Source organism: Neolamprologus multifasciatus, chromosome 7 (genome assembly GCF_963576455.1).
Source record: "Neolamprologus multifasciatus chromosome 7, fNeoMul1.2, whole genome shotgun sequence".
Taxonomy (NCBI): domain Eukaryota; kingdom Metazoa; phylum Chordata; class Actinopteri; order Cichliformes; family Cichlidae; genus Neolamprologus; species Neolamprologus multifasciatus.
Genome location: NC_140445.1, coordinates 12,337,422 through 12,360,296, shown reverse-complemented (window position 1 = coordinate 12,360,296; position 22,875 = coordinate 12,337,422). Strand labels below are relative to the sequence as shown.

The window sequence follows — 22,875 nt, the reverse complement described above, 5'->3', positions numbered from 1 at the left end:
CTCACGTCATGTCATATGCTGTGTATGAAAAGAAAAAGCAATCAAAATTAACATGTTCAGAACAGAATTGACTTTATTTCTTAAGAAATTACTGAAAGTGTTAAATTCAATGGAGTCCCAATATACCCAATACTGGCAGCATTCCAGAAAAAACAAACCATCAAAAATAACTTTAGAAGTTCTATACAAATGTAACTGAGAGCGAGCGAGCGAGAGAACTATTTAATTCTCAATAACTCGTCTGGTAACAGTATTGTACCTGGAAACTAAGACTTATTACCTATAAAATATTTCCTAGATTTATACTCCAAGTAGTCATTCAGTAATACATTATTCTTAACATCAGCAAACTGCCCAAGTTGCACAAAATCAGGATTATCTTTTTACATTCAATCTTTTGATAGAAATCAACTTTTTTAGAACAAAATATGAGCAAACTGCTGAAAAAAATATTTACTCACAATCCCATTATCAGGGAATTTGGGATTCTGCTGGAATATGGCAATACACTTGAATAATAGCACATACATGTGCACAGACTGAATCTAACATACATGGATCTGAAACACAAAGAAACACACTGTATCACAGCTGATACAGAGTAGACTCCTAAGCAACCCTGCACACCAGTGTGGGAAATACACCAGGTTGATTATGTAATGATTAACATGGTGTGTTTCCTATTGAAATGGCTTAATGGGCCATGAATTCTCAGGTTAAGTTGGCACCTGTGCATCTGAAAAATTGAAAGGAGACATTTAAAATAATTTAAATGTCTGTAATTTAAAACAGTTTCTAAAAATCAGTTATAGTCATCAACACAATGTAAAGAAACAACTTTGATGACTTCTTGTGTAATTATTCTTGTGCAACTTCTCACATTGCCACCTCTACAATGGAGTTGACAAGGTAAAGTTAGCATGAGCCATTGAGCCAAATTACTGGGATGTAAGCTAGGTTGAAATTAACTAGAATTATCCTTTAAGGGTTAGATTTAGATTTTAAAATCTACCTTATACAATGTAGTAGCCATTCCCAAACTAAAGATTGCTGGGCCTTTTTGGAACTCTTTGATCTCAACTGTGATTGTCATATAAACCTAAGATGAACCTGTACCCGTTTGTGCTTTCACTGATTCATTTTGATTTTCTGACAATTCACCTCATCAGTTTGGCCATTGCCAATTCACTTTCCATCACCTCACAAAACTGTATTTGCTCCCTTTGAGTTAAATTCCTCTATGAATGAGATAATAGGTCCTACAATGAAGAATAACATGTTGTTTTATATCCCACTGCTTTGTTTCATCGAGTTCTATTTAATTAATTATGCAGTGAAAGCTTTCCATTATAAGACTGACTCTTCCTGTCCTTCCTTGTTATCACTAATATTTTATCATCAACACAGGGATTATTTAGAAGCCACTTCTGACCTTTCTCACATGTTTACACACATGCAACAATGACTGACAGACATTTCAAATGTATGTCAAATGTACTGTCAGCATACTGGATAATGAATACTACAGTGCAGACTGGATGTTTTTCATGGTCTACAGGTGACATACTGTGTTGAATTCATATGGAGAGACACACACACACACACACACACACACACACACAGGAATGCCAGCATAATTCAAAGAGGTGGGAAATAAGGTTATTTAAGGTGCTTCTGAAGCACAAACAAATGCTTGGGATTTGTTCAATCTAATCTTGTTTAACTACAGGGCAACTGCAGTTAAACAATATTAGAAACAACATTTCACCACATTCAGCCTTTCAGTGCCAATCTGATTTCCAGTTGCAGGGATTAGACGACACACTGGGAACAGTGCAGGGAGCAGACCCTCTACTTAACCACAGTGCTCTGTGCTGTGCTGCTTACTGTATGCTCTCTGTTTACATGACTTGTGAAAAGCAGACCTACTCGTAGAAGCATCACAGCGTGTAAATTAGAACTTAGTTAAGGAACACTAGGAACAGCAACAATAGAAACATGTCCCATTTCTGTGTCACAGATCTGATTGCATAACTTTATATTAAATCTTGCTTTTCCTGATGACTTTATGGTCTCCTTTTATGGTTTCAAGTCCTATAAAAAGAAATTACGGTCTCCATTAGAGTCAAAATGTTAGTGTGATTGACAAGGTAGTAATGTGAGCTGTCTCAATTCCATATCTTCTATACGGTCTATTGTTCCAACTGGTGTTTCCATAGGTCCTTTCAGACATGATGGATGTTTTTGTTTATCTAAAGGCATTGTATGGTCACATAAGTTACACCAATCTTTAAAAAGAATTCAACAAAAATCTCTAGCTCTTTCAGTACTCAATGTTTCTGAATTAAGCCTGCAGAGATGCAATAGATAACAACATAGTCTCACCTCCTTGGCCTGGTATTAGCAGCTAAGTAGGTGAGACTTAAAAAGCTGCAACCTAAAGTTTAGAGCAGAAATACAAAGTATCAAAAGTCAAAGTACAAGTACAAACCACGAGTCTGGAGTTTTGTTTGGAGACTGAGTGGGAAAAAATAACAACCTAAAAAACCCCTCAAAATTGTCTACATTTGGATATATATAATTTGTTAATATAAATGTCTATGCATCTCATTAGTATTTTTTGAGCTTTGATACTTTCTGGATTTCCTCCCCTTTATGGTAAAGTCTGTAGTGGCAGTCTTTCTGTAAAAGCTAATTCTTCGACCAATCAGGATTTGTCGGAAAAAAAAAAAAAAAAAAAAACAAACCTGTTAGGTGTGCTGTTGGCCTTTTGCTAGACGTCATGCAAGGACCTCTATATTGGTTGAATTTCTATAGTCCTTTTCTTTGAATTTATTGCACATACTCAATCACACATGCCTGAAGGCATAATAACCAATCACAGCGGAAAGGCTGTCGACATCAAGATTAGAGAGCACTGATTTCTATAAAGGTCTCAAACATTATTAATACTAACAGGTGTTTAGTCTTGTGTTAAGGTCCCTTTAAACAGTAACACTGTAAGATGTCTAATTGTGTGGAGTGCCAAATAAAATTCCCTCTTAGACTATCAAATCTCCATTCCATCATGTCAGAGTGATTATGGTGAATGTGTGATGTGAAGTAATAAAAGATATGACAAATATCAGTTTATCAGCTTGTGACATCAATTTGGAAATCCTTTTGCATCTTTTCATCCTAAGTTTCATATTGAATTATAGTTCAATGTTCTGTCCTTATATTCTTTGTTTTGGAGAAACCACACTGTATTTTGTCTCACAGTAAGGCATGTTTCAATTTGACTTGCCAGTTTGGGGTAAAAAGAGAACAACAGGATAAACTAGCAGAAAGGTCAGTCACTTCTATGTATATAGTAACAATCAACAGCACCTGAGCTCTACAGGTCTACACTGTTAACCTCTATACTCAACAAAATGTTTCTAGAATTCTTTCAAAAGGCCGGTGCTGTGTTAGCCATGTTTTCTACCCTGACAAAACATTATTTGATTTTTCACAAATTCAAATTCGAATTTGTGAAAAATCAGTCAAGCTTCAAGAAACCTTTGCTACAGATCCAAGGTCTATGGTAGTAGAACCACACCCTAGAAAACCATCCATCAGCGACTGAAAGATCAAAGATGAAACACACACACAGAGTTAAATGAATTGAAAAATTCGGACGTACCTCGCATCTCGCCAAATAGTTTAACATCTTCCACAGTGCACAAATGTAAGGTGCAAATCTGCTTAGAACCCACTATCGAGTGTTTTTAATGTCTCAAAGGGACCGACATATCAATAAAGAGACAGACACAGACACACACACACACACACACACCTTTGGCATCAGACAGGCAAAAGTAAGGAATGGCAAAACAAGTTTAGTACAGAAGGCTCAATCTGGAAGTAAGGCACCACCAGATTAAAATGTATACTCAGTGGCAAGAAACAGCAATGGAACCCTTTGGAGATATTTGCATTTTGTATCAGCCCAGTTTTTAAAATAACAACAACAACAACAACAACCAAAAAATGCAGGGAAAGAGTTTTCCATAATTCAGTGCAAGTTTGACCTGCAGCTACAGGAAGCTCTTCTTTCAGACACATATAGTTTTGTATTGCTGATTGAAGCACATTGCGCTTCCGGCAAAGAAGATGATCAGATGACACTTTATAATGAATCCAAATAGAAACAAGGTCATTCCAAAGGATCCATGTACTTTTTCCTGCTACACCACATTTTTATTTGTATATACATAAACATGCACACACATAGTCCAAAGTTATTAAAAATTGCATAAAATAATAATTCCAATAGTAAGCACATAAAGGAATGTGGGTGGAAATGAACAGTGTGAACAGTAGATGTACATAAAAGACAAAAAGCACTTCCACTCCAGTCTTGTCCAATAACTAGGTTCCAGCCATAGATGATTTATCAATAATTACAAACAATAATATAAAAATCTCTACTTGGTCGGAGGAGGGCTTCCCCCCCCCACCCCCAAACAACAGGCTGACAGAAACTGCACTACCCGTGAGCCTCATCTTCTGTGGAGCTCTTCTGGGCTCTGGTGCCACCTGTGGAATCTGACCAATGACAGGAGAGCTAGGATGAGTAAGGGGTCACATCATCACACTTATGTAAACCCACTCAGGGGGTTTAAGGTGGGGGTGGGTAGGGTGTTACAGTAATATGAAGAGGGGATTAAAAGATGATGGCAGGGGGAAAAAATATGAAACAATAGTCTGCCTCAAGACATGAAAGATAGCACGATTGATGAAGAAAAGCCAGTGATTAGGAAAGAGTTGTTCTTTGTCTATAAATACACTCACGCTTTCCCTCTGTATTATATTTTACATAAAATAACTAACAATAGTTTGCTATATTTCTGTATGCTGTATTCATTTTGGAGATATATCATGGGCCAAAATGATGACATGCAACTCAAAAATATTTTCAAGTACAGCTTTTCTCAGGAACACAGACTTTGTCATCACTTTAGTGCCATCTTTTGTCTTTTTTAATACACTTATGGTGATGTAACAAGTCCTCCAATAGGCATATGACGGGTCTCCGTTAAGTTTGAAATTAATTTCTGCTAATAACAGACTAACACATTTTCTCCCGTTGTTATGTTTTGCCTCCTTTCTAATAAAAACTTTAAATGACTGTGGTCATGGTTTCACGGATGACTCAGTCACACTGGAGCAAAAACAGGATGGAAACCAAAAACAAATGAAGCAATAAGCAAATCAGTGGTTACCAGGTAACTGCATTAAATGGCTGTCCTGCAGCAGCTGCATCCCTATTTGTGCAGAAGGTTTTGAACTTCAGTTTAAGATCTATGAGATTGTGACCAGACTATAAATGTAATGAGTTAATTCTGTGTATGTATGATGGTAAAAGATTTGAAATTGTTGCCCAACAATCTGTTATCAAGTTTACAAGGTCGAGTTGTCGAGTCTCTGTTGTTGCTTTATCACCATTTTGGGCCACCAAAGTCGCTCTGAAGATGGTAACTGACTGCGAGTGGCTACACACCTGGTCCCCATTGTTAAAGCAACCATTTCAAAAGCAATGAAACTTCTAGTTGATTACACAAGGTTGCAAAAATAATTTTGGTCATGCTGTAGTCTCCAGCAACTGTGCGTTAGATACCAATTTTACAATAGCAATACCAATGATCAATAGCTGCTAATGATATTTTTTTTGTTTTTCCAGGTGATTATTTTTCCATCCTTGTGCCAGGAGTACACAGACTTCTTAAGCCATCACAAAACTGATGTGATAATACATTAAATATATCAGCCAACGACATCAGTAATGCCAATCAACGTGGCCATGTCATTAGATATATCAGGGCACCTCAGTTTCATTTACTGCCCATGTGTTTTGTTTTGTTTTTAATTTGTTTTTACATGGCTGACAGAGAAGTCAGAACCATGACTGTTTAAAAGAAAAATACAGTACTCTGCAAAAGTTTTAGCCAGGTGTGAAAAAATGCTGTAAAGAATGCTTTCAGAAATATGAATAATGATTGTTTATTTTTATCAATTTACAAAATAAAAAGTGAGAGAACAAAATAAAAATCTAAATCAAATCAATATCTGGTGTTACCACCTTTTGCCTTCAAACCATCAGCAATTATTATATGGAACAGCCAATCTCTGCTACCAAGGTGAGGTTGTGAAAGACCGTTTCATGTCATGGCAATATTGAGCACAGCCACAAGACACAAGGTAGTTATACTGCACCAGCAAGGTTTCTCCCAGACAAAGATTTCAAAGCAGACTGGGGTTTCAAGGTGTGCTGTTCAAGCTCTTTTGAAGAAGCACAAAGAAACGGGCAACGTTGAGGATCGTAGACTCAGTAGTTGGCCAAGGAAACAGTGCAGCAGATGAAAGACACATCAAGCTTATTACTCTTCGAAATTGGAAGATGTTCAACTGTGCTTTCAGCTCAGAACTGACATAAACCAGTGGGACCCAGGCACACCCACCCAGGTCCGGCCAGAAGTGGTCTTCATGGAAGAGTTGTTTCCAAGTTGGAGGTATGGCTTTTTGGCTGCAAGGCCAAGCGACTCAATTATGCACAGAAACATAGGAAATGGGGTGCAGAAAAATGGCAGCACATGCTCTAGACTTTTGACCCATGAGTCAAAATTTTAAATATTTGGCTGTAGCAGAAGGCAGCTTGTTCGTCAAAGGGCTGGAGAGTGGTACAATAATTATTGTCTGCACTAGAGATGGCACGATACCACTTTTTTATGTCCGATACCGATACCAATATCATAAATTTGGATATCTGCCGATACCGATATGAATCCGATATAGTGTGTTTTTTAATCAATAAAACGTTTTTTTTAATATCTTGCTGCATTTTGTATAAGTTCATACTCAAGTTTAAATAAATAACAACACTAAAGCTATTCTGTTATACCTGTATGTAAAAAATACACTGCGCCCAAAATATTTCATAGTTCAGCAACACTGATCAAACTACCTTAAACCTGCTCCATCCTCCCTATTCTGGTATTTTAAAGAGTACTTAGCAGAAATATTAAACAACCTAACTAATAGGGTTGCAAACTCCCAGCAAAAAAAAAAAAAGGGAACCACCCTCCACCTCATGATGCTTAATCAATGTAATCAAATTTAATTTGATGCAGGGGGAAAATGCACAAAAATAAATTATTTTTCAAGAATAATTAAATAGATTCAACATCTTTCTTCAACAGAATTGCACAGATGGTATCTTCCCAAAGGAAAAAGTACTAGCTTACTAGGGTATATAAGACTTAACAGTTACTATATACAGTAATGGACTTCTATATATTTTACATCAGATTAAAACTTTGGGTGTAAGAGTCAGATAATTATTTCTTAAAAGCTAGACATTTTAAATGAGAATAAGAAAGAAAAGTATGTCTTTGTGCCCCCTTTTCCCTGTTCATGCCCTATCGGCCCCCCTGGCTAAACTTTGCTAGATCCGCCCCTGCACAGTTACCAGCCGTCAGCTACGTAGAAAAGGATCCTGGTGTACAAAGTAATATTAAATAAATTCTAACAACAGCTTATCAAGCTTAATAGTGCTGCTGTTGTTCAGCCGCTGGTTTCCTCTTTCTGGTGAGAAGTGGGCCAAAAACTAAGAGAGACGGACTCGCGACAGAAAAGCCGATCAGCTGATCATTAAGCAGTTCCACGATTGAAGTAGCAGCAGGAGAGAGAGAGAGAGAGAGAGAGAGAGAGGCAGTTGCTCCATAAGCTTTACAAACATTCAGAGATGAACTTACACACTTGCTTTACTTCTCTCTGGGAAAACTTCCTCGGAGATGAAATGCTGGTTTGCTAGCTAGGCTACAAATACACACAGCCGCTCTATCACGTGATGCACACTGCTGCGACGTGCTACGGTTATGAGCCGAGTTACGCTGTGTAGCAAGTTTTGCGAGGTGCTTTTTTGATATTTAATGGATCGGATTACATTTTTTATTTCTCGCCAATATCCGATCCAGTCATTTGGGTCAGTATCGGACCGATACCGATACGTAATATCGGATCGGTCCATCTCTAGTCTGCACGCAACAGTGAAGCATCATGGAGGTTGGTTGAAGGTTTAGGGCTGCATTTCTGCAAATGGAGTTAGACATTTGGTAAGGATTAATGGTGTTCTTAGTTCTGAAAAACACAGTCAGATACTTATCCATGCAATACCATCAGGTAGGCATATAATTGGCCCCAAATTTATTCTGCAGCAGGACAACGACCCCAAACATACATACAAACAGACATCCAGAGAAGATATGTGGTTAGTTCTCCAAGATGTTTGGAACAAGCTACTAGCCGAGTTCCTTCAAAAACTGTGTGCAAGTGTACATAGTGTACCTGCTGTTTTGAAGGTGCATTGAATTGCTATCCTGAAGCAGCTGCATCCCTATTTGTGTAGAATTTTCTAAATTCTTTGTTTACAGCATTTTTTCACACCTGCCTGAAATATTTGCACAGTACTGTTTCTGGACAGATCTACAAGTTCCTCTCATGTTGGACAGAGATCATATTGGAGGCTCCAGAGAGTTTTTATTCCACACCAAGGCACAAAGGGTACATCCAAATGCTAGCTGGCTAACATGCTCAATTAGGAGAGAAATCTCTGAAACACAATATGGGATTGACATGAGGTTAGAGCTGTTAATTTATCACATAATATTGATCTTTTTAGTTCTTTTTTTATTTTATTTTATGCAGTTTCAAATTTACAGTCTAACATATATTTCACCTTTTAACCTTTTTTTGAAAATATTATAAGCCTTTTTGGGGGGAGGGATTTAATATTATTCTCAAAGAATAATTTTGCTTTATTTAACTCTTATATATTCCCCATTTCTAGAGCTGTGATTTGAAACAGCAATCTGCAGCTGCAGGGTGCTTTTGATGTCAGTATAATCCGTTCTGAGTGATTCTTCTTTTTCTGGAATCTGTACAATGAAGATGGTTCACTGTGGCAGTTTGAGTTATATTTATCTCATCCAATTTGTTCATGTAAACAAGGTGTGTTCCTTCCACACATTAACCAGTTGTGGAGTTCCACATGGTACTGTGCTAGAACTCGTGCCTTTCATGTTTGTCCAAATTAGAAAGCTCCACTTTAACACCTAGGCAGGACTGATAACTGAGCAGTTGAATGAACAAATCGCTTACATAGAACCTAACTGACCTGGAGAACCTGGTTCTTACATGTCTTTTCCTATTAAAAAGGATACTGTTCCTCCCCACCATGACTGAGTGCTTTGCTCATAGTGTACTGCTGAATTACTGAAGCTCTCTAACATCACAGTCATTACCTGACAGTACTCACGTACATTCAGACATTGTGAACTGAAAGTATAAAATAAAATTGAATTGAAGTTAATTGAACTGAGAGGACACAGTGGGCATTATCCATAAAGGCACATTATTGGGAAATATATCAGGTTAAAACAAACAGTTTTCACCTAAGTTCTCTCTATTGTAAGGTGTAGACCTACATTTTGGATGCCAGAGGACACAATTCATCACCATTTGTCACCTATGTTTTTATATACACCCAGATTCCTGTCATTAGCTTTGTGAAGGGCATCAATTCAGTAGAACAGCCATGCAGATTCAAAGAGACTCAGCTAACTACAGTAAAACTGGGAGAAGTGAGATGGTTCCAGAAACCAGAAATGGACACAGTCAGTGACAGGCTGCATTTCATTTACCTCATGCAACAAAACAAAAGTGTTAACAGTAGTTCTCAATGGTATCAAAGAATGAAAAGTTTACAGGGAACTCTGGACAGGCCAGAGCAGAGAGAACACATGGAGGCGCGCAAGGAGGGAAAAGAAAGAGAAAGAGAAAAAATTAATTTAGTTCAGCTGAAGGCAAAAAGGAATGCACATTCCTATAAACGTTTACAAAAGGCATCTGGAAAACAAAGCTTTGTAGTAGATGGGGCAGCACACCCGGCAAGTCAGACATCATTTTGAACAAAGCTACCTTGCGTGGTGTTTCTGTCATTAAGCAGCTTGGTCTGACTGTTCGGCAAAATCTTGATCTCAGGTGGATCTGGACTCTGGCCAGCGCGTGACGCCATGAGAGCGTTGAGATACTGTAGACGTGTCACCTGCAAAACACACGTACACACAAGTTAGTAATGTCGCTGCAGGGTTTTGGATAAAACGAAAGGTTTTTAGGGAGTTTTTAGGACAACCTCATAATCATGAATTACAGTAGTCAAGCATCAGCTAGGGGAATAACGGCATTACAAGTAACCGAGTTACTAACGGCGTTACTTTTTTCAGTAGCGAGTAATCTAACTAATTACCATTTCTATCGTTACAACGCGGTTACCGTTACTAACAAGAAAATGCGGTGCGGTCGCGTTACTATTTTTCAACAAACAGATGCTGTCTTCAGTTTACCGCATCTTTTATCAGTTGCACGGAAGTAGCTGTAAGTAATCTGGGCACTACAGCTTTAAGCACCTGCACGGATGGCAATCACTTTCTGCCCAACAATCACTTTTTGGCACAACACCTGTAGCTAAGGGGGCAAAACAATCGCTTGAGTGCTGCTGTTTGACTGAAGAAGAATAAAGTAGTCGTGGTAAGCCAATCACATGACCACCTCACGATGACAAACCAACAAGGTGATATATACCAGTTTTTAAATTGTGTTGGTAGACCACGTAAAACCAGAGTCATGATAAACAAATTTGTGGCGTTTTTTCCTCAATAGTTTTGTCACGTTTAATGTCTAAGGACAGCGCTAGCAAGCACTCTCAGCAAAAGAGAGAGAGCGAGTTTTGAGATGTGAGAGATTTGTGACGTTCAGCATATTTGGAGTCTGTAGTTAATGTGTTGTCTTGTCTAGTTAGGTGTTGTGGATAGTATTGTGTTGTGTGTCAGAACAATGAGGTGACTGCTGTCTCCAGGTAGAAACAGGAGTGATACACCTGCTGCTGTCAGACCTGCAGGTATCAGGCAGTGATGTTCTCCTTTATAGCGGATAGAAATTATTTTTTTGGAGTGGATCTTATTGAATGCAGAACACCTGATTGTTCTGTAAATAGTTTGAAATGGTTATTAAAAAAGGGGGTAAAAGGTAAATGGCTGCAAATAACTTTGTTGTTTGCAAAACTTTTGCATATGATTTTAAAATGGACAATTTATAATTGCATTTAAAGTTATGAAATATGATTGAATAAACATGTTTGTGGTTGTTACAGTAAAACATAACTTTTTCTATTCGGATTTTATGTTTTTTGTCTAATTTTAGATCAATTGTGTTAATACAGTATATCAAAATGAGGTTGTGCTAAAAAGGATAATACTAAACAAGGCAAGTAAATAGTTTTTAAAGGTGAAATGTAGAGGGGAAATCTAAAGTAGTTAAAAATGGCCAATTATACCCTGGACCCCAGTGGGTTAAACATTTTTTTTAAAGTAACGCAATAGTTACTTTTCAAGTAATTAATTACTTTTAGAATCTTGTAACTCAGTTACTAACTCGGTTACTTTTTTGAAGAAGTAACTAGTAACTATAATTAATTACTTTTTCAAAGTAACTTGCCCAACACTGTTGAGCATAGAAGTAATAAATGCATGACTTAGTTAGGGCTGGATTCCCACTGTCACCAAAAGCTTGCTCATCGGGATTATCTGATTGTTGGGGTTTTCTCTGTATTATTGTAGGCTCTGTTAAACTGTTATATTCTTTATATTTCTGTAACTGTATTATCAATTTGTTGTCTATGATACGCTTTACTAACCAATACAGATTAAATTAAAACTTTTTAATGCTTTGTTATGGATGAATACTATCCAAGAGAAAAGACACATATACAAACTCGTATGAGCTGGAGGTCCGTGAGAGCTCGGACGGTGTAGTCAGGGCAATAGCTGGACGGGCTTGTGGCTTCTGCTGACTCAAAAGGATCCCTGGGAGAGTGACGCTGAGTTGACACCGGAGACTGGTGCACTGAAATTGCACAATCATACACACAGTCTGCACATTATCTGGAGCATTGCAAATTTGAGCTCTTTTGTCTTCTTATTGTCACCAACTCATTGTTATGAAAACACACTGAAACACAGCATTATGATTTAGTAGAAATCATACTTTTAAGAAATACTTTTAGCTTATTGTATGCTTAACTGGTTTGAAGATAAAATTTTGAGGTGTGCCTGAAGCGACTGACAAACCCTTGGAACAAGAATTATACTTATTATGAAGAATGTGTAAAAAATCTTATCAATTAACTAATATGTAAGTATATATGATAAAGTTTAAATCTAATTTCTTCAAACCTTGCTATGGAGAGAATTAAGAGAAAACTGCTAACTTGAAAATGTAGCTTATGATTGGAAGTTTACATGGTTTAGTGACCATTAAATAATGTAATTTTAATGTACTTAAATCACAGTTAAGGTTTTAATCTTGGTATAAATAAAATGAGAGGTAAATAATAAAAAGGTAACAAAATTTGGTCCCACTTAAAGCCAACTAGTTTAGCTTTAAACTGTAGTTCACATAATTTTTGTTAGGTGCCTTTAAATTGCTATTTCTAATGTCTTCAACTAGGATTTAACTAACATGCTACCAATACTGTAAATGTTACCCATGGGCTCCATTAATGCTTTGAGTCACTCCTGCTCAAAATCTCTTCCCATATTTTTTATTTAAAATTAGGCAATTATTTTGGTCATTTATCAAACAAAAATATTAATCATTTAAAATGAGCAATAAGGTCTAGATTAAACAGAAAAATTGTTATAATTATAATACTATGTGGCCAAACCTAAAGGGAATACCTAAAATGAGCATTATATGCATGAAGTCTTTTATGCTGATATGAAAATGAAGGCTTTGGGGTTAAAATCCAGGCATTAAATATAAACTCCAAGAATTTCTTTAAAACTTTACGAAAAAAAATATCCATGCATGTAAAACAGGACATTTTGGCTGATTTTAATTTATCCTGCTCAATTTGTTTTCTTATTTTTTATGACTTAGCATACAAACCTAGCCCTAACGTGATTTATTAATATCTGTTGTCTACTATGTATGCAAAAACAACATTTAACTGCTCCAGCAGCTCAGTGTGATTTTATTTGCAGTATTTTCTGTAGGATGTAAAATGTTTTAGGGGTCAGACAAAAATGTGACATGAAAGATGTCACTTCAGGCTTTTAAAATTGTGAAGATGATTCGTGGATTTTATTTACTAAGAAAAATAATGAAAATAATAAGACACATATTCTTACTTACAGCTGGAAGTCTAGTGGTGAAATGAAACTCTTGAATACAATATCTCTAAATAATTATCGGGATTCTCAGTGCTTAATACACAATTTTCCAGGCCATTCGGAGTGACACACACGCACACGCGCTTTGAAATGCATTAATATAATGTAAAGTACATTACTGTATATGTAATATTGTTTTAGTATTCTACAGGAATGCTGTGAAATTGCCCTGTTTATCTTACTTAAAACATTTTAATAAAATTTGTAAATGGTTTTGTTATGAGTGTTAAAACAATCTATTCAATAAGTGGCTACACACTGTAATCTTAACTTTTTAAATATGGCTTTTAATTTTAATTCATGAAGTATACACAATCTTAACAAACATGATGATGCATTTAAATGCCCAGAAATCTGTATGATTAGTCTTCGGGTGAATTGTCCCTGCATTGTGAAGCAATTCTGTGTTTTGTAAACTCACCTGAAGATGGCAGCGTCAAAGCAGACACGCCATAGTACGTAAATGCTCCATTTTCAAATTTCAGCCCCTCTTTGCCAATCTCCACTTCTACACGGCCCTGACAAGGAGCAAACAAGAAACATGCACACAATGAATGAATATTGTTTTTGGAAACAAGAGAAAACGTATACAATAAACTCACAAGAATGTCCTTGCAACTTATACTGCTTTGCTTGTGTTACCTATATCCTTATTTCTGGATAATGTTTTCCACTGTCAGTGATTTTCAGGTTAGGTCAGGCTAGACTGTATTTTACTGTCTTAAATTTGTACTTTTACTATTAAGTGTGTTTTTGATGTATGTATGATCATACATACATACATACATACATACATACATACATACATACATACACACACACAAAAGAGCTCGAGAACATGTGGAGGGTGAAGGTTACGGTGGTCCCAGTGGTAATCGGAGCACTAGGTGCAGTGACTCCCAAGCTAGGCGAGTGGCTCCAGCAGATCCCGGGAACAACAGCGGAGATCTCTGTCCAGAACAGCGCAGTCCTAGGAACAGCTAAGATACTGCGCTGGACCCTCAAGCTCCCAGGCCTCTGGTAGAGGACCCGAGCTTGAAGGATTGACCGCCCACAGGGGCGAGTGGGGAATTTATATATATATATATATATAAAATGACAAACATGGTCTAAAATGTTCTAAAAGGTAATAATAATTATATCCAAAGGAAACAAGAAAAATATGCATGATATTATAAAAAGTATTTTGGTAAAATATGGAAACGATCTCTTGGTTCCCCAGTTTGAAACTGTTATACTGAATCCTCACATTTAGTACAGGGCAATAGATGTACATATGTAAAACTGGTGTCAATCTTCTCTCTACTTCAAGCAAGAAAGCAAATAAATAAAGATATTAAGCTATTCTTTGAATTCACTTTACAGACTGACTTAAGCTACCAGTTTAACTTTGAAGTTGAATCTTCTGTGGTAGAAACTTTCAAGTATATATTTGTTCCTGTCAGACAAAATTTGGTTTTGCTAAAAGTTTTTAAAAGTGTGGGTATATGAGCAAATACCTGCAGCAGAAGGATGAAATAGTCCACTGGGTGGTTGCGGGTGTAAAGATAGTGTGCTGGGCTCAGACGGTTGTTAGGGTCAAAGTGCACTTCCTGGTTGACACTGGGGTGACGGAGCAGGTGGAACAGGACCTTCTCAGATACACGTGCTGGGCTGAAGTGTTCCACTTCTAAAGAGGCCAAAGGTCAAATTGGACAAGTGAACTCATTGTCTGGACAATAATGAAATGCATTTACACAAGTTTAAGGCACTTGACAATTTCCTTTTTCCTTCTACCTTTACCATTTTGCAGTTTACAGTTTTTTCTGTTTTACCAAATCAAGCACGCCACAAAGTCAAGCTAGGACAAATCACTTGATTTTAAAGTCATGCCTCACCTTCTATGGATTTAGATGGTAAACCTAATGACAGGTATTCCTTTAAAGTTATCCTGCAGCTTTAGGCAGGCTATCTGCAAACTTTGCAACCCATATCCACCTCAGCTCCTCTCTGTTATACTGGACTGACTCAAAATGTGTCATATTTGTTGTTGATTATGAATCGGTCCTATGATGAGGCAGCATTTACAAGGAAGTGTGTGATTTCTTCCTTGTGCCTTCCACGTAATGTTTATTAATAGATGGAAATATCGTTTTAACCATGTCATATTTTGGGTTAACAATAGATTCTATTCTTTCACATCATGGGACCTACAGTGACTGCAACCGCACCTCCCCTAGAAAGTCAATGGATAATTTGAAATGACTTGTCAGGTGGACACTTCCTTAAAGGGGCCCCAGAGCTTTTACCCCAAGTACTTTTTTCTGTATGGTGTTTGTACTTTTACTTAAGTATATGATCTGAACACTTTTCTCTACCGCTGGACGCAATGAAATTTGTTGAATATTGGCTGTAAATGGACTGGTTCTTATATAGCGCTTTTCTACTCTGAGCACTCAAAGTGCTTTACACAACAATGAAGTAGTGTTACTAGCTGTGACCAGTCGAGGCTCAATTCTTTGAATGCTTCAGTAGCTTTTGCCAAAGACATCAATACTGGACCTTAGGTTCAGAGTTGAGTCATGATATACAAGCCTGTTTTCAGACAGAGGAAAGATAAAGGTGAGAACTAATTAATCTACTATTAGTTATTAGGGTCACTCTAATAATTTTTGCTGTGCTTACCAAGGCAATAATAATATGAGGAAGGGTTATGACTTAAATGTAGTCATGACTCATATGCAGCGTAGCTTCATGTTTAAAGGGAGTTCTTCCTTCCCATCGACTCAAGGAGCTGCTTACAGGGAATAGTCTATGATTGTTGGGGTTTGCTCAATAATACTGTAGTCTTGACCTTACAATCTAAAGTGGTTTGAAATGACACTATTTGAATAACTGAAATAAGTAGTCTGGAAGGTTTCCTCTAGAATCTTTAAGTACACTGGCTGAACATTTTATTAGGTACACCTGTTCAGCTACTTAAACACAAATGTCTAGTCAGCTTTTTACATTGCACCAACTCAACACATTTAAGCATGTTCACATGATCAAGATGACTTGTACAGTAAAAACAGAGCATCCGAATCGAGAAGAAAACTAAATTAAGTGACTTTGAATAGTTGTTGGTGCCAAATAGGCTGGGCTGGATATTTCAGAAACTGCAGCTATACTGTGTTTTTTCTCTCACAATCACCTCTAAGGTTTACAGAGAATTGTTCGAAAACAAGAAATATCCAGATGGAAGGGTTTTTTTGGGTGATAAGACCATGTTGATGACAGAGCAAAATGGCCAGACTACCTCAAGTTAATAATAAAACAACAGTAACTCAAATAAGCACTCACTGCAACAAAGGTATGCAGAAGAGCATGTCTGAATGCACAACACATCAAACTTTTAAGCAGACAGGCTGCACCAGGAAAAGAGCACAGCGGGTGCCATGATGATAAGTTGACTATACTCAAATAGCTGCCACAATTACCAGATCCTTTGAGGATCACAGATGTGCAGTGGACAAATCAAATGGTAACATGTCAACACTAATCAAAACCTCTTCAAAAATGTTTACAAACCTTGCTGAATCTGACATGAAGACTGAGGATTTGAAGCTGTTATAGCTGCAAAGGCTGAGCCCACATCATTTTAAACCCTCTGGCTTAGAATGGGATGTCACACAGTTGATAATGGTGTGAAGGCAGACGAGTGAATGCTTTTGTCAATACAGTTTATATTGGCGGGGTCACTGCATTAAACTTTCTAAAATTAGTTAGACATTACTTGACTATGCACCACTTTCTAGACAGCTGTGACACTGCACGTATTGCTAAATAATAGAGTCGGAGCCCCAAAGCTTCTTAAAGTTGTTGTTTTTTGTAATGTCAAAAAGCTAGTGTAGTGTAACTATGGTGTAACCCAACCTCTGCGTTGATACAATCTGAGAAGCAAAATCCTTTAAAGGGAGAACATGTTTTGGGAAAATGGGAAAAATGGGCAACCCCCATCATCAACTGATACCTATTTTAACAAGTATTTGGGTAAATAAAAAGCAGAGGCCCATTTCAAATTTAAATATGAATAAGTGCCAATGTGAACCATGGTTTTTGTCTTACAAAATTGAGAAAACAGTCAAATGTAAAACTATTACATTTTATTCTCCATAGTACAGTATGAGAGAAATATGGCAACAAGCAAATTAGCTTCATTGAGTCAATAAGCATGATAAATGATCCAGGGTTAACTCTCTGGAAAAAGGAAACTAGTTTGCAGAAAGCGAACTCTGGGCCAACAAATTTGGACAAAGACACATTAAACCTGCTGTTGAGAACATACACTTGGTGCCTTTTACAGACAAAAAGATATTTCAGGTTTATACAGTGGAATATTTTGTAATAGGACAGCCTATCCAAATGAATCCTACACTCCACTCACGCCATGCGGTTTATCTGGACATCACGCACATTTATCCACACACAGAGTCCAGCAATTCCTAACACAAGATTTTGCACAACCTACACAAAGTGGTCATTTGGTTATTAGACCATACTCCAACCTTATGGTACAATGCTGGTTATTACTAAAATGAACTGCTGTAGCCAAGTAAGTAAGGATATCATTAGCAAGCCTTTCACTGTCATGTGCATATTTTTGTAATTGCGGAATTTGTCCCTGTTAGTAAATCTGGTGTTGTTGATATGTTGATTCATGCTGAAGAGATTGTGCAGAAAATTATTGTTGTTGTTTTCCTTTTCTTTTTTTTGAGATGTTTGACCTAAAACTTTACTTTGTTGTTCTGACATTTAAATACAACCACATTTTTACACATTATACATTTACACATTTCCTGTAAGGGAAAATGTCAAAGTCAGAGACTGGTCTCAACTCACCTTTAACCAGTTACTGCTTGGTTGACCAGGTCGGTGGCATAATCATTACATGTGCTGTGTTAAACTGTGACTATTTTATTCATGTGCTAGCTTTGGTCAGTAAAGATTTACAGATAAACACATACCTCTGGACAGGAAGCGGTGTGTGGCTAGCAGGAGTTGTGGTGAAGTGCGGATCTTGGGTTCTCCTTCAGGAGGCTTGAAAAGAGAAAACTCCTCATGGGTGCTGCGAGGCTCCAGAGGAATCTCCAGTGGAGTGAGGGGACGCTTTACTTTCCTGTCTACTGCAAGGGGAGTCAATAATAACAATAAATAACAATACAAGAAGCAAAGAAGCCAATACTCCAAAAGACACTCACAGTAGCCATCAGATTCATCCAGGATCTCCGACTTGATGATCTCCTCTATGACATCCTCTAAAGTGACCAAACCCAGCACCTCATAGAAAGGATCTCCCTCTCCCTCATTGTTCACCTTCTGGACGATGGCCATGTGAGAGTTGCCTGATTAAAGGATAAAGGTTAAATGGCAAATTATAGTGAGGAAAAAGGTACTTAGAGTAAAAAGAGTAACTCTGAATTATAAAGGAGCCATAACAGGAAGGAGGGCTACAAAGTCATAACTTACAGGAGTGATTTTCTTTAGATTCAGTGTGATAAAGTTACTGTTTAAGTCATTTCCAGTACAAACTTCTTAGAAATTACAGAAATAAGCATCTATTAAATTCACAACATGCCAGTGATATTCTGTCTGGACTACATTAGTCAGGACAGGCCTGCACTAATTTATAGTTGGCAGTATAGCAGTTCTGGCACCTCTTTACCTTCTATAGAAAAATCAAATTAAAGTTCAGGGCATGCGTCAATGATGATAAATATTTAATTAATGAAGTCAGATACAGTACAAAAAGCAAGATCTGGGGTTGAGATGGGTTGTAAGGCAGTTTACAGATGCATAACAGACACACTGAAGCCACTTAAATAGTGCCCTATATGAGATTTACTAATAAAATGTGTAAAACGGAATCAGTTGAATCATCATCATCAGCTAATCTGAAGTGGGATTAGCTGGCATTCTCTGCTATTTTTAAGATTGTCTGTACAAGCATATTCTTTTGCAATAAGAGCTACCAACAGCTAATTAATTGTACTTTAGTATACATTTATTAAAGGTCAATAAAAATATAAAATATATAGGATACTCAGGCTTTATTTATTTACTTTATTTATATCACTTCTCAAAAGGATGACATTATATACTTATCTATCAAGGCTTATTAGCTTCAGGATAACAGCAGTCAGCCTGGTTCTGCCTCTATCTGTCTCTTGTTGTTGAAAGGGGGCCAACTCATAAGTGACTGTCTAACTGTTTTGGGTTTCTCTCTCTAATACTTTAAAGATTTGATCAAAGCATGTATCAGGCGTCATGAGACTTGAGACTTTTAATAATTCAGGATATAAGCAAAATGAAAGCTCCAAAATAAAAATAAATGTAAATAAAAAAGGTGAAAAGCTTGCAGCATGGCAACTGTATTTTCTATGATTCCAACCATTCCCACAAATCAAACAGCAGCCAACCTTTTTTGAATTCCTCCAACATGGCATCTAGTTTGGTATCATTGAACACAAAGTGCAGAGGGTGATTGTAGAACTTGGTGATAGTCGTCATTGGGGTGCAGTCTTCTGGATCAACCAGAGCCAAGTCTTTCACATAAAGGATTTCCACAATGTTAGACCTGAAGGAAATCAAACAAAGGCTTATGATTGGTATGAATTTGAATATGAAATGTCTCCCAAAGACCTTTCCATTGCACTCTTATGGCTACCATTATATTCATTCTTTGGTAAAAATGTTGAAGTTATAAAAGGCCTGGACACACATACTCTGGTTATTATTAAGAATATTTTCCATGTGCTAGATTATAAGAAAATGTACACTTGTGCGGTTGTCTTTTTGTCATGGTGGTTTCAAGGAAAAGACGTTTTTAAATGAGTGAATCCAAGGATTTACATTTATTCAACGTTATACCAAGAAGCCTAATTCAAAGCTGCCAATTCTACAGATACTCTGTTCAGATGAGGTAAATGCTGCCATGTCAAGTTTTTATGCCGTGTTTTTGTTAAGCTATTAAGTGAGTGTTGTGTTGCTGATCCCACCTCTCTTCCTCATAAATGGGCACACGGGTGTAACCACTCTGCATGATCTCAGACATAGTGGAGAAGTCTAGGACAGCCGAGCTAGGCAGCATGAAGCAGTCTTTCAGAGGTGTCAAGATGTCCTCCACGGTCTTAATGCGCAATGTCCCACGACTGAACTCCTCCTTTACAAACTCACTACAAACATAATGAAGAAAACAACTGAGTCAACAATCAAGTCAATTATCAAATCTTCTAGGCCAATCTTTAAGAACCAACTTCAAGTCAGGTCTCAAATCCTACAAATTTAATGCAGATTAGTCCTAAAAAGTCTATTGAACCAAGTTCAAGTCGAGTCTTAAATCTTTTGAAAATGAGTCTGAGTCTAAGGTGTTAATACGGTTAGACCAATACACACATGGCAGACTGAGTCTTGAGACTTAATCTGGCTCAAGCATAAATTTTTTTACAGTGTTAGGCTACTATGGGGTCAAATGTATGTCCTGTATGTTAGTGAATCTAACATAATGTACCATAAGAATTATGCACTGTAGAGTACGACAGAACACACTTTTTGTTGGTTATGTCCTATAGTATCTTTTTTTTCTAGTTCTGTTTACTCTGTATGTTCAGAAGCATCATGTGTGTTTTTCTTTCTTAAAAAACAAACAAACAGATTGCTTGATAAAAGGTTTTTTTTTACCAAGTGTCAATACTCATCGCACCTCTATGTCAGATCTCTGTGATACTCTCCCAAGTCCACTATATTTACCTGTAAGGATCATTCACGTTTGCCCGTACCATCTCCATGGCCCTCTCCCTTATCCCACAGGTACTGATGTCTCTCCTCAGCCCTAGATCCAGAATCAGGCCCAGAGGGCAAGACAGGGGGCAGGTAAGCACCATGCAAACCTGGGCCAGCCAGGTCAGACCAGGTGCCAGCTGGAAGCCGTAACCAGAGCACAAGATGTGAGGAGCCAGCTCAGCTAGGAAGAAGATAAGGAAGCCGCTGTTGAACACAGCAGAGACGATGGAGCCCAGTGCCCGGTACAAGAGCACACCGAGGACAGAGTGCCCCAGAGCACACAGGAACAACAAAGAACATGCCTGCGGTGGAAAAGACATGCGTTTAGAAAACACTACTTCATTTGCACCTTTCTTTCCCTGTGGCTTCCCCAAGTGCTTTTAGAAACTCACCATGAAGTTCCCCCTTCTCCTGATCGGCTCCAGCCGTTTGGCGGCTCGTTTCTCTTCCTCGGATCCACAGCTGTGTAGGACATAAAGCTCGACTGGGTCCAGCCACAAAAGGCTCAGGTTCACCGTCCTCAGCAATCCGCAGATCATAAGCACAAGCACTATCAGTACGGCCAGACCCCACGGCGGGATGTAGTCTGCAGGCAGATCCGTGTCGGTGTTTATTCGCAGTCTGTCCAGGCCCGCAGATGTCCATGTCTCTCCACTCCGCACACACAGGTGGTAGTAGGTCTGCTCGTTGCCAGCTTCCCCCACAGAGGTGCTAACCTCCACAGTTAGAAGCACGCTGTGCGCATCGTCGAGTTCTAAATTGGTCACCTTTAACTTGGAGTCCTGGCGGTTGGACTGCTCCTCGCAAGGGTCCGGTGTATCACCGACAGCCCCAGCCGCCCCGCCAGCTGCCCCTGCGAACGCGACCCACGGCAAGCTTCCATTCAGATTAAACCCGAAGAGACGGAGCTTAAACGTGGCTCCTTTTGGTGCTGAAATGATACGACCCTTCATGCACAGCGGATCCACTGGTTCTTCCAGTCGCAGCCCCAAAACCTGCGGAGCTTTCTGGCTGCAGGCACCGTACCTGATTCCGCAGAACAACACTACCATCAACAGGAACCGTAGACCTGCTAGGCTGGCCACCATATTGGAATTGGTCAGTTTGGCTTTGCCTGGATCACGTGACTTTAGCCCCGCAGCGGCCCCGCCCCCAGGGGGGTTGAGTCAATGAAGCAAAACAAACAGCGCAACTGAGCTGCACGGCGGCCATTACGGTTCCACACACGCGCGCACAGGCCTGTGTCGATCCGTACCGGAAACCCGATCGGTACCCCGCATGCGCAAATCTTACGTCACTTCCTCTCTTTGCCAACATTGCGACATTCAATATATTTGAATGATACGGTTAGCGCCCAGTTAGCTCTTAGCATTTCTCAACAGCTCTGCCTTCTGTTCGACTACCGGGACATTTAAACAATGGATAATCCGTTTCCGCAACAAATTTTTGCTTTTCTCCTCAACAGAGAGCGTTCCCGATTGAACAACAGCGCCGTAAAATAAGAAGAATAGTGCCTAATGACAGAGTTAATAATACAGACTTTGTAATATGTCAGTGGAGATTCAGCAGCCAGATGAAGTGTTTACTGGCAATTGACAGTGATAGTGGACATCATCATCACTATTCCAACAATCCTCTCCACACAGACAAGCATAAACACACTCGACTATCACTAAATCAAATTTAACACACGTTTGTAATGACGCTAATTCAGTTTACAATAGGGTTCATTCGCTCAGTCAGCAGGTGGCGGTATCCTCGTACA

General features: G+C 38.3%; 1 protein-coding gene across 4 annotated transcripts; it reads right to left on the bottom strand.

Annotated features, from left to right (window-relative positions):
* Window positions 1–55: 55 nt before the first annotated feature.
* Window positions 56–22,309, bottom strand: cnnm3 (cyclin and CBS domain divalent metal cation transport mediator 3). 4 transcript variants are annotated; one of them, XM_085167603.1, is made up of 12 exons: window positions 21,503–22,306; window positions 21,078–21,412; window positions 20,327–20,503; window positions 19,748–19,905; window positions 18,530–18,673; window positions 18,296–18,454; window positions 14,810–14,979; window positions 13,732–13,828; window positions 11,852–11,982; window positions 10,000–10,126; window positions 9,723–9,794; window positions 56–4,569 (listed from the first exon to the last, which is right to left on the bottom strand). In XM_085167603.1, the coding sequence occupies exons 1-11, from the start codon at window positions 22,196–22,198 to the stop codon at window positions 9,745–9,747; spliced, it is 2,244 nt and encodes a 747-aa protein (XP_085023729.1). In that variant the 5' UTR covers window positions 22,199–22,306; the 3' UTR covers window positions 56–4,569; window positions 9,723–9,744. The 4 variants fall into 4 exon arrangements, with proteins under 4 accessions (XP_085023729.1, XP_085023727.1, XP_085023728.1 ...); XM_085167601.1 differs by lacking the exon at window positions 9,723–9,794 and having other exon boundaries at window positions 18,296–18,451; window positions 21,503–22,309; XM_085167602.1 differs by having other exon boundaries at window positions 56–9,794.
* Between the last annotated feature and the right edge of the window lie 566 nt (window positions 22,310–22,875).